The sequence below is a fragment of the Phocoena sinus genome, chromosome 5 (genome assembly GCF_008692025.1).
Source record: "Phocoena sinus isolate mPhoSin1 chromosome 5, mPhoSin1.pri, whole genome shotgun sequence".
In the NCBI taxonomy this organism is placed as follows: domain Eukaryota; kingdom Metazoa; phylum Chordata; class Mammalia; order Artiodactyla; family Phocoenidae; genus Phocoena; species Phocoena sinus.
This window is the reverse complement of record NC_045767.1, coordinates 114,056,393-114,069,182: the sequence shown is the minus strand read 5'-3', so window position 1 is coordinate 114,069,182 and position 12,790 is coordinate 114,056,393. Positions and strand designations below refer to the sequence as shown.

Sequence of the window (12,790 nt, the reverse complement as noted above, 5' to 3'; positions counted from 1 at the left end):
CGGCAGGAGAGGCCACAGCAGTGAGAGGCCCGCGTACCGCAAAAAAAAAAAAGTGCTACCTAGGTCTTAGCCCCCTAGTTGTGGCTGTGACTTCTCTCGTGATCTTCTTCAAAGAGTCCCCTGAGTAGGAGATGCTACTCTTCTGCAATGGACAAAATCTAGGCTACGTAGTCATTTATTGGACTCTTTCTATATGGCCAGCTCTACGCTACTTCTCTGACTCACTGCCGGGGGGACCCCAGGCTGGCCTGCATCCTGTGCCCACTGAGTGCTGCTCCTGGGAAATTACGATCCCAAGGCTTGGAAAAAACACTGAGGGACGATCCCAGGTCCTCACATCTAGTGAGTGAGCAGGTGAGCAGGTAGGTACATACCAACCAAGTCTTTTTTTCCCAAAGAGACATTCACTTCAGTTTCAATTTGACTCCCTGCAAATTCTGAATTGCTGAGTCTAAATTAATGAGGTTTGTGATGCTGTGGGAAGCGATCTGATTTGACTCTCCTTACCTTGTCAGGATGGAGCTAGCATTTCAGAAGGGATGGTGAGGCTGAGGGTTATTACTGGAAGGAAATGTCTTTCATGAAAGATGCAAAATCCAACTGTTTAGTAGGGCATCTCTCCCTCTCCACTTCCTACACAGCTTGTAAGAAATGAAGTCCCACATTCTATTACTCTAATTGAATTTCAACTTGGGTAATTACCCTATAATTAAATAAATTTGCCCCATAGTTTTAATTCACTGACAAATAGTGCTAGTCAAACAGCTACAGTTTCACTCCCAGAAACGCATCCCTACTCTATTTCAGTGATGAGTGGAGTGATTTATACTTGGGAGATGTGTGTATGAAAAATGCACAGTTCATAAAATATTTTAGGTATCATTCATGGTTACATATGCTTTTCTCAGCATGAGATAACATTAATTTCTATTATAATCTCTCATCTAATTTCTCATATGCTTAGTGCCAAAAGAAATAAGACAGCTAATTAGCATTTCTTATTTTCAGAACAATTTTTGCTTGGTTTGCCAGTAGCTTGTACTTTTCCTTTCTAAAGCACATTTCATTATCCCTGGGAGACAGACTGGGGTAGGTGTAATTTTTTCCCATTTTACAGATGAAAACACCGAGGCAGTATTCCCCAAAGTGAGGAAGCCAGTTCCTATCAGTACCAGCACAGGAAACTAAGCTTTGTCTGGTCCCCTGGACCAAGGCTCTTTCAATCAAACCCTCGCTCACTAGCAATCACTTCAGTCTCACTAGTGAGAAAATAAAGTGCAGCACATTTTTGACCTACGTCACAGGTCGTTAACTTGTAATAATTAATGATTTAGCCAGGAGTCAGAGGCCCAAGAACTGGGTCCTGTTGCTGTCCTTGGGCCATGAGACTACAGAGATTCTTTGTGTCTCCATGTTATGACTTGGTACAGCTCAACTGGAAGAACAGTTCAAAATATGATACAAGATTCAAATTTCAATTTATTTCTAAAGACCTTTCTTAAAGGGTTGTAGATGGCTTTTAATAAAGAATATTAAAAACAACATCAAAATACTCACAAAAAGCAGCAGTAGCAGGGGTGTTACAACGATGCCCTGAAAGAAATGAAAGAGATGACGATCATTTATCAGCCTGGAAAACAGGACACTTTCTTGGCCATTTTAAACTCTGATGCATGGACATGCTTATCCTTCTCATTTCTGTTTAATAAAATCTAGGAGATAAAGAAGAGGGAGCCCCACTCTTGGCTCTCCCGACCATAATGCCTTAGCATCTCTAGTATAATTATTCATATCTGGCATCATTTGAAGTACAACCACCAAACTTCCTTAAACTCGTCTTGCCTTTTTTAAGCTTAAGTTTCCTTCCACGTTGCATATGCATCACTTGGGTGGAAGCTGGCAAGATTTCTCACTCCAAGGCTTTCAACTCTAACTTGGATAAAGTGCCCCTTTTCAAGAGAAGACAGGTGGTTTAGTCCCAGTTGGGGTCCTCTCCTGAGCAAAGACCACGTCAGTTGTGATGAATGGGATGTCATGATTTTGTAATGTGAACTGATCTCCCCTAGGAAATGAGTTGGGATCTCAAAACTCATTTCACTTGATTGGACTCCATGTCTCCATGGTGGAAGGCAAGTCTTTCATCTAATTCAGCCACCCAGGACCACCTCAGTCCCTCTGCCTCCAGAGGCAGGAAGGAGCAAAAGATTTGTTTTCTTCGATGACAGGGAACAGTTTGAGGCTGTTGTTGATGAGGCAGGATACAAGCTTTTAGGATTCTTGAAGGTAAATCTTTAAAACTAGGTGTTTGAGTTGGGAGTTAACATGACAGGTCTCGGTTTTACAGCAGCAGCTGATGATTTGCCCCCTTAGTTGTTCCTTTATCTCTCAACACTTTATTATGATTTATACAAGAAAAAGCAGTTCATATTTTTATTAATGAATTCTACTTGGAACTTTAAAATTCCAAAGAGTCTGTGTGTGTGTGTGTGTGTGTGTGTGTGTGTGTGTGTGTGAGAGAGAGAGAGAGAAAGAGAGAGACAGAGACAGAGACAGAGACAGAGATAGACAGACAGACAGAGAGAGACTATACTGTGCCCAGGATCGAGGTCTGGGACCACTTCATTACTTTTGGGAAAAAGTCCTTTTGGTATTAATATATGGAAGCCCTTTTATCATTACAGTAACTAAATTCTTTTGGATGTGGCCCAAAGGGAATGGCTTGCCTTATATGAATATTGCTACCACAACTTTTTTAGGCATATACACATGTGAATATCCACACACAGACTTGTTTTATTGTTAAATAATAGAATAAATGCTTCTTTATTGTGCAAACTTTCACAGCTAGCTGGCAATAAGGAATACCACATCTTTATTCAAGTGTTATATTTTAAAATCTACTTATTAAAACATGTATTGTGGTTTATCAGCTCCACTGGTGCCTCTGAAGCAAGTTCTCATCAGCACCATTTAGAAGAGCTCAACGTGCAAAATAATTTTTAAGAGTTACTGTCCTTCAATAACATGGAATCTATTCAGACTCTGGGAGGAATTCCGAACTTTGTGAGGTCACGTCGAAATGGAAATATCTGGCTGTTTCAGTCTAGGTGGGAGCCATCTGATTTCAAGTCAATTTGTTTAAATGTCTATTGAATATCCACTTACATGCCAGGCATGGTTCCAAATAATTAGAAGAACTAATGAAACGTGATCCGGTAGAAAGGGTGTTAGGATATTGCAGGAAGAAGGAAGGGCATTTGCAAAGCTATGAAGTTGAGCAGGGAGGGAAAAAAAGTATCAAGTGGAGGATTCAGATACCAGATCATCAAAGGCCTTGGAGGCCAGGAGAGGGAGCTTGGAGCTGATCCTTCCAACCATGTCAAACTATTGTGTGGGCCAAAAGTTCGTTTGGTTTTTTTTGTAAGATGGTTCTAGTAGCACTTAGTTGTCTTTAACTTCATTTGAAACAATTTTGTTAGATTGTATTGTGACAGCTGTCACATCAGCATGCATTTTAAAAGAGACTTATCTAAATTGGTGAATTTTTGTGTAGCCATTTTAATATTGAAGACGGAAGAAAAAAAGCAACATTTTCTTCATATTACGCTTTATTATTTCAAGAAAGGTAAAAACACAACTGGAACACAAAGAAAGATTTGCGCAGTGTATGGAGAAAGTGCTGTGACTGATTGAACGTGTCAAAAGTGGTTTGCAAAGTTTCGTGCTGAAGACTTCATGCTAGACGATGCTCCACAGTTGGGTAGACCACTTGAAGTTGATAGCGATCCAATCAAAACAATAACTGAGAACAATCAATGTTATACCACGTGGGAGATAGCCGACATACTCAAAATATCCAAATCAAGCATTGAAAATCATTTGCACCAGCTTGGTTATGTTCATTGCTTTGATGTCTGGGTTCCACGTAAGTTAAGCAAAAAAAACCTTCTTGACCATATTTCCGCATGCAATTCTCTACTGAAACATAATGAAAACGTTCTATTTTTAAAACCAATTGTGACAGGCCATGAAAAGTGGATACTGTACAATAATGTGGAACGGAAGAGATCATGGGGCAAGCGAAAGGAACAACCACCAACCACACCAAAGGCCGGTATTCATCCAAAGAAGGTGATTTGTGTATATGGTGGGACTGGAAGGTAGTCCTCTATTATGAACTCCTTCCACCAAGTACTGCTTCCAATTAGACCAAATGAAAGCAACACTGCACAAAAGGCATCCAGAATTAGTCAACAGAAAACGCATAATCCTCCATCAGGATAACGCAAGACCACATGTTTCTTTGATGACCAGGCAAAAACTGTTACAGCTTGGCTGGGAAGTTCTGATTCAACTATCATATTCACCAGACATTGCACCTTCGGATTTCCATTGATTTCGGTCTTTACAAAATTCTTTTAATGGAAAAAAGTTCAATTCCCTGGGAGACTGTAAAAGGCACCTGGAACAGTTCTTTGCTCAAAAAGATAAAAAGTTTGAGGCAGACGGAATTATGAAGTTGCCTGAAAAATGGCAGAAGGTAGTGGAACAAAAGGGTGAATATGTTGTTCAATAAAGTTCTTGGTGAAAATGAAAAACGTGTCTTTTATTTTTACTTAAAAAACCGAAGGCACTTTTTGGCCAACCCAATGTTAAAGGGGGGGTATAATGAGTTAGTAAAATAATTTAGTAAATGGAAAATGAATTTGACTTTGCTTCTAACCTAGCCACTTTTACCCTTGTTATCTATCAGTTCATCTAAATTCAGATAAAAGAAAATAGAAACTTATATTAATGTGAATTATGGAATTTCAATAACACTTCTGAGAAACAGTATGATATCTGTGATAGGATAAGAATTTTCCCCCAGGAAGAAGGTTGAGCATTGTCACCACTCTGGGAACATCTGTCTTGTATTAGAGGGGTCGAACCCACACTGGTATCATATAACACGTGGGCACCCATATTCTTCCTGGTGCCCGTTTCATTTTCCTTTGCAATAGTGGAATAGTAACAGTATTAGTAATAATACCAGTACTACTAATGGTATTTTGCTTCAGTACTTTTATGTACATTTAAAAATTTGACCTTCCTCTACTGAAATAGTTGGTTTCCATAATAGCCCCACTTTATGGATGACGAAACAGGTTCAGAAAAGCCAAGCAACCAGCCCAAAATCACACAGGAAACAAATGTCAAAGCTTGGACTAGAGCCTGCTTTGTCCAGCTCCAAATCCTGAACTGACCCCAGTGCAGCACTGGTCTCTGGGTAGCAGATTAACAACCAGTGCAGCTTCCTACAGAGTTCTGCTAAGGACATATATATCATGACTAGTTGCTATATGACCTTGGCTTCCAGCTGATCACCAATTCTTAGAGATGCTCTCATTCTGGAAGGGAGAGCACTGTTATCTCCAGATTTTCCTGCTTGAATATTTCAAGTGTATGGTCACCAACACACAACAGTTCTTACGAGGACTTACGACATTTGTTGCTAAGACATTAAGTTTCCTAGTGAATAGGATGCATCTTCTAATTCTAGATTCACAATTCCTCATTATTTTCTCAAGAATGGCTGTTCAAGTTCATTAACTAAGAATGAATTGTTGCACAAAGCTGAAAGTTGCTTTTCAATTGTATTAGGAAATGAGTCAGCCATGGTGCCGTTAATCCTGACAAGAGCACCATAATTAAGTTTTGGTGAAGTTGTTCTAATTATTATAAAATAATAATAGCTAATATTTATGGAGTACTTGTATTAGATGACGCACTAAGGACTTTCTGTGTGTTATCTTACGTAATCCTTACAACACTATACAGTAGGTACTGATATTATCCCCATCTATTAGGGAAGGAAACTGAGTCTCAGAGACACTGAGTGACAGGAAAAGGCAATGTCAGGAATTCAATCTCTATCTCCCTGACTCCAGAGCCTGTGATCCTGAATTGTGTAAACAAAATCTTTGCAATCTTACACTATTTCCCCAGGTTTATATTTTAAGAATAAACCTAAGAGGAGCTTCAAACTCAGTATGTCTTTTTGATGACATGAAACAAATTGAGATATAAGCCTTTGTGTGACATGGCTGATACATTTTTTTAAAGTCGCATTTTTGCAAATATCCATGGCAAATATCAATGGTAAAAAGGGTAAACTAAAAAGTTAAACTGTAACTGCAATAGTCACTGGAAGCTGGAAAATCAAATAAACACGCTATTTGCTCTTGAATATATCTGATTCCTTCTCCTTTCTCTTTCCCAAGTAAATTCTATACAGATGGTTAAAAACAAACAAGTGGTAGATGGGCACTTCTAGCAAAAGATGTTACCCAACTCCTTGCAGATTCAAGGTCAAGCATAGTTTTAGCATCCTTGCAATTGGGACGACGTGTTAAGCTTTCTTTTTGCAACACCTGAAGAAGTTAAGTCACAAAGCGTCTGACTTTGATTATCTCTTAAAAACCTTTAGAAAACCCATTTACACCTCTGATGTGAACGACCAGGTGAATATATTTCAATGACTTTAGTGGAAAGGAAAAAAAAGTGTCAAACCTGAGACACTGAGATTTAGTCACATTAAAATACAAACCAGCATCACCCCCCCAAATAACAACAAAATCAACAACAAAACTGTGAATGCGCTTCTCTCGGGAGTAGAGCTTGTAAAAAAGGTAAAACTGAAGTAAATTATCAATTTTTAAAAGGAGAAAAAATTATCAAAAGGCTTCGCGGCAATAACTATTGTGATCACACAGCTACTAAAACTAACATAAGGCTTCTGTCTCCAGGATATTAAATGTTGAGCCTTGGAAATGGTGCTTCTTGTTTTTTAATTAAACAGCAATAACTCAATTTTCACAAAATAACAGAATCTCAGTTTTGTAAAGGATCTTAGTTGAGGCTGGTCCAGTCCTCATTTGAAACGTGACCCTCCTCTGTCTCCCTCACTTGCTCCTGATGTGAGGCTGTGATGGCCACGCCTTTGCCAGAGAACCTGCAGACAGACCCCTGTTCCTGCTCTCAAGGCACACACTGCCCGGCTGACGTTCTTTCACGGTGGGAAGCTCTTTCTCAATCTGAGCCCAAACCACTTCCACTGATGCCCTGTCTTCCCCTTGCAGCAACTTAAGACACATCTCACCCCACCTTTCTTGCGATGGCCTTTTAGCTGCTGCTTTTGGATGGTGTACATAAAATCTCTGCACTCTTAAACTATTTCCTCAGGCCTGTAGTTTAAGAGTAATGCTGCAGTGAGCATTTGGGTCCCCATACTAAGTCTTGTCCAGGCTAAAAGTCCTCAGGCCCTCCCACTGTTCCTCCTGGTGGGGAAGGGCAGTTCTGAGCCTTCTTTTATTTATTTAATTTTATTATTTTTTTTTTTTTGTGGTACACGGGCCTCTCACTGTTGTGGCCTCTCCCGTTGCGGAGCACAGGCTCCGGACGGGCAGGCTCAGTGGCCATGGCTCACGGGCCCAGCCGCTCTGCGGCATGTGGGATCCTCCCGGAGCGGGGCACGAACCCGCGTCCCCTGCATCGGCAGGCGGACTCTCAACAACTGCGCCACTAGGGAAGCCCCGAGCCTTCCTTTAGACATCATCTTATCCAGATGAATTTAAGAGTCCACAGCACTTGCTTAATAAAAATTGACCAAAACTTGGAAATAAGGCCAAATGAGGACCGCATGTCCTTTCAAAGTCACCCTGGAGATTTGTCTAACGGGCCAATCCAAGGATTACTTACTTAATTTCCTAGAGGGATATACCCTTGTTTGACTTCTACTTACTAGTGATTAGGGCCCAGACTATGAAATTACATGTTAAGTTACAAAGCTTTGTCCAGTAGAGATGGAAATAATTTCTATCTAGTAGAAGAACAATCACAAAGGTTATGGTTTTATTACCCTGCAGAAATTAGCTGGTTTCGTCTCTAACTCAGCAAACTTATTTCAGTATGCTTTTCTGATGGACCAAATAACCCCTATTTCTATCATTCCTCGAAACCATCTTTACCATCCTGCCGGCTCCCTCATTATTCAGTTAAATAAATATTTGACAGGCGTCCATTCTATATTTATAAAAAAGTCATATTTTCAACTTTTGAAGATTATGCTTTGACAACTCCTTTACTCTGAACCTTGCATTTATGTTAATGCAAAGATCACTTTTATTTTTTTAAGATTAATACTAACTTAAACTCGCAGGTTGTCTTAATATTTTGTTCTGTGGTCAGTATGTAGTGATATCTTAAAAAGTAGTAGTAAAGTTTAATCTTCAAGAATGAAATTGTATCAAACCAATATGTAATGAGTGACATTGGCCAACACATCCTAAGCAATAAATTTAAAAGGGGTGGTATGGAGAATTTTGGAGACACCTAAATTAAACAAAATGGTCAGGTTATATGGCCTCAGGGAATATGACCTTATAAATATGGCTCTCAAAATATGTAGTTGAGGAAATTTTATAGAGGAAAGAAAAATGCATTAGAAATCTAGGGAAGGGCAGTTGGAAAGAAAGTGGTGGTTGACTGGTAGGTGAGGGCCTCTTCCCTCCCCTCTGCCTATATTTTCCTCTTTAAAACTGGGCCTTCACAGAGTCAGTACCTTAAAATGCCCAGCTAAGCATTTCTCAGTATGTTCATAGCTCTGTCAGGGGACGGGTATATCTTAGCAGCTGATATGAGCATTCTGGCTTGTTCACCAGGCACAGTGCACTGTAGTAAAGTCAGATGCATCAGAGTATTTGAGCTTGATAACGCCAGCCACTGAAAACATCCACTTAATTCTCTCTAGTCGGAGTCCATGCTTGCCAAGGAAACACTGAATAATAATTTTGTTTTCCACATAGTATTTCCGATAGGAAGAGAAGACCCTGACTAGTTGACACCAGTCTCCTAGAGCACAACCACATTGGGGGGCGCTCATGATAGTTGAGTTTCTGGACCCGCAAAGCTAAGGGTCTACTCCTGGATTCTGGTGACCCCATAAAGCAATGTCACCCTGTGAGGCCTTGCAGCAACAGCAGTTGGCTTGTCTCAATGGCATACATTTCAATAAACAGACATTTATTGAGTGTCAACTGTGTACAGACATGATGGGTGCTGAGGGAGAAAAGATTCCAAGTCACCTAAACACATAAAACTTTATAGTCATTTTAAAGTGGACTTTTACCTAAAACTCCAGAAAATAGTTTCTGTGAAGTCCTTGGGGTTGTCTTTAAAGACTGTCTTGGAAAATCTTTGTTCTTTCTTTTCTGTTTTTCTTTTCCTACAACCACTGTTAAGCACTGCTTACCCTCACTAATATACTTAGAGTGATTTTTGATTTTTCAAGCCAAGTCTCTGATATGCACATATTTGATCTTTCATTGATGGTCCATGCCCATAAGGAGTTCCCATCATAGAAAGCAGTTCTACCTTGTCCTTCTGTAACTTCAATGCTTCTGTTAAGAAATGCCTTTACCATCTTATTCTCAAAAGATTGGGACTGCGCTTCCCTGGTGGCGCAGTGGTTGAGAGTCCGCCTGCCGATGCAGGGGACACGGGCTCATGTCCCGGTCCGCGGAGCAGCTGGGCCCGCGAGCCACGGCCGCTGAGCCTGCGCGTCCGGAGCCCGTGCTGCGCAACGGGAGAGGCCACAACAGTAAGAGACCCGCGTACCGCAAAAAAAAAAAAAAAAAATTGACACTTTTTTTTCAAACCAAAATTAAGATATATATATATATGTATCTATATATACACATTTATATATGTGTATATATATACATATACATATGTATATATGTGTGTGTGTGTGTATATATATATATATATATATATATATATATATCTCACCACTCTGGCTATAGTTTAGAGAAGAAATTAAAGTGGTGAAAAATTAAAGGGAGGGAGACTAACTAGGAGGTTGTTCAGTAATCCAGGCAGGAGTTGATTTGGGCTAAGGAGATAGAACGTTAGAGATCAAATTAGAGAGACAACACATTCAAGAAATATTTGAAATGTACACTGGTAGATTAACTAAATATTGGGGGAGTGGTGATAAAAAGAAAGGAAGGATAGTGTCTTAATCTTCTGAGTTAAGGGATTTTTAACCAAATAGGTAGATTATAGATCAAATTACTGAGCCAGGAAAGAACTGGGATGTATAGGTTAATTTTTTCTTGGGGAAGATGATGAGTTTGAGGTATCTACAAGGCATCCAATTAGAGATACTGTAAGGAGTTGGATATATGGGACTTAGGCTCAGAGTACTCTGGACAGTGGCTACAGATGAGTGAGTCCTCAGCATTTGGTTGGTGGTTTACTGTTACAGAGAAGATAAGCAGTTTAGGAATACAGAACATATATTAGAATTCAAAGGATGCCTAGAAGAATACAGTTTCAATGGGATGACTAGAATGAAAGTTAAACTGGAGTAGATTGAGGACTGAGAAGGAAGAGGAGAAAGAAAAACAGAGTTTGGACAATTCTTTCAAGAAATCTCACTGTAGAGAAGAGGAAAGAAATAGAGCTGAAACTCAAAGGGGAATAAAGATGAGGGAAAGGAAGCTTGCTGTTTGCTTTGTTTTTGAAAGGAGAAACTTAAGAATTTTCAAAATTCATAAAAAGGGGGGTGGGGGATGGAGATTTAGTAAAGAAAAGGGGTTATACTTACTACACCTAAGGAAGCAGCAGGGAGAGTTCCAGTGCACAGCTGGAGGGCTTAACTTTGGAAAAGAGGTAGGGCTGACACCTCTTCATTGTAAAAGGAGAATAAAGGATAGATTAGGTACAGATGAAGATAGACTTGTATGCTTGATGTTAGAAAGTTGAAGGGACTTTCATTTAAAGCTTCTTTTTCCTATATTAAGTAGAAGGTGAAGAGTTTTACTAAAATGAGGTGAAGACAGGTTCAGAGAAAGGGGAAAGTCAGTGATTGGAAACCTGGGCTGTGACGCATGGGAGAGGGTATCTAAAACTGTGAAGGGGCTGAGATTTTACCAAACTTGAAGATCACAAGTTAGCCTGCCATAGCTTCATGGATGCTGGAAGCAGACACAAGATTCCCGGGTCAGAGCCAAAGGACTGTGTCACTCACACACATTAGAGTGAGTAACCTAGCATGACGTTAGCATCAGTTCCCCTTGCCCCCAAGTCAAGGGGGTGGTACAGATGGGCTTGGGTGGATGCCTGCATCTACAGTGGGTTACATTACAGGAAAGGAATACTGAGTTTAGGGAACCCAAATCTTTTTTTTTTTTCTTTTTTTTTTCAGTACGCGGGCCTCTCACTGCTGCGGCCTCTCCCGTTGCGGAGCACAGGCTCCGGATGCGCAGGCTCAGCGGTCATGGCTCACAGGCCCAGCCGCTCCGTGGCATGTGGGATCTTCCCGGACTGGGGCACGAACCCATGTCCCCTGCATCGGCAGGCAGACTCTCAACAACTGCGCCACCAGGGAAGCCCCCAAATCTTTTTTTAATGGGCAGTAAGCAAACTTGCCAGTTGTCCCAGAGGGAGATACTATTTGTATCTTTCAAGGCAGTTCACTATACAAACATCCTTGAAAAGAGAGTTGGGTAACAAAGAGCAGTCAGGGCGCAAGATGGATAGAAATGTAGGAGACACGTGGAGAACTGTCTTCCAACAGAGGAAATGTCCAGCAGACCAATCTAGTTGATACTGGACACCTAAACATTTGAGCTATTGAGCTCATTATTGCTCCCTTCAAATATCATCACTGAGCCAATGTCCTTATACAAGGAAATGATCATTAGATAATCATTTTTTTAATTGGGGTATAGTTGTCTTACAATATTGTGTTAGTTTCTACTGTACAGTGAAGTGGAGTTCCCTGTGCTATACAGCGGGTTCTCATTAGTTATCTATTTTATATATATTAGTGTATATATGTCAATCCCAATCTCCCAGTTCATCCCTAATCATTTTTAAATGATCAGAAAAACTTCTCTCCAAGATAACACTGATCCTTTAACAGTCCTTGGGCACTACGATTCAAATAAGAGTCGAACCAACTGAACTGACTTCCAACTCATAATTCACTCTCTTGATTTTTCTAAATGGGGAAATTTTAAATCTTTTTGAAATCTACATCCTCGCCAGACTGAAATGTGGTCTGTAGACCAGCAGCACTCACCTCACCAGGAAGCTTGTCAGGAATTGCTGAATCTCAGACCCCACCCCAGATCTACTGCACCACTATCTGCATTTTAAACAAGATTTCCAGATAATCTCTCGACACATTAAAATTCAAAAAGAACTGATTTAGGCTCTAGAGCAGGTGTAGGCAAACCTTTTCTGTATACGGTCAGATAATAATTATTTCAGGCTCTGCTGGTGATACAGACTCTTGTTAAAATTACTCAACTCTGCTATTGTAGCTAGAAAGCAGCCCAAACAATAAGTAAACAAATGGACATGGTCAAATTTGGCCCAAGGGCTGTAGCTTGGACCCCTGCTGTAAGCATCGTTTTAGATTAGCAATTACATTTGAAAAAGAAATAAGTTATTGTGACAAACTTTTACTTTTAATGACTTGGTTTTTAGTGAACCCAAGCTGGCTTCTAAACATCACAGCAGTTCCTCTGTAACTGCTTATAACACACTATTTAATTATCCGGTCTTCCAACTTTTCTCCAGACTGAAAACAAAATTATCAGTTAATAGTGTGTAAAATCTACTTTTTTCCTCTTTTTGATATTTGCAGTGACATTTGCACATGGCCAGCTGCTGCTTCTACTCCTTTTCTTTATGATTTGTCAAAGACAGAGATTTTGTAATCTCAAACATTAGTTTT

The 12,790-nt window shown here is 40.1% G+C and overlaps 1 protein-coding gene across 3 annotated transcripts in view; it reads right to left on the bottom strand.

The window, feature by feature from the left end:
• SLC10A7 (solute carrier family 10 member 7) overlaps positions 1-12,790 on the bottom strand; it is a 253,930-nt gene that overhangs the window by 78,928 nt on the left and 162,212 nt on the right. For all 3 annotated transcript variants that reach the window (XM_032633372.1, XM_032633374.1, XM_032633373.1), the window contains one exon: positions 1,558-1,593. In XM_032633372.1, coding sequence (XP_032489263.1) covers positions 1,558-1,593 — 36 coding nt within the window. The remainder of the gene's footprint in view (positions 1-1,557; positions 1,594-12,790) is intronic.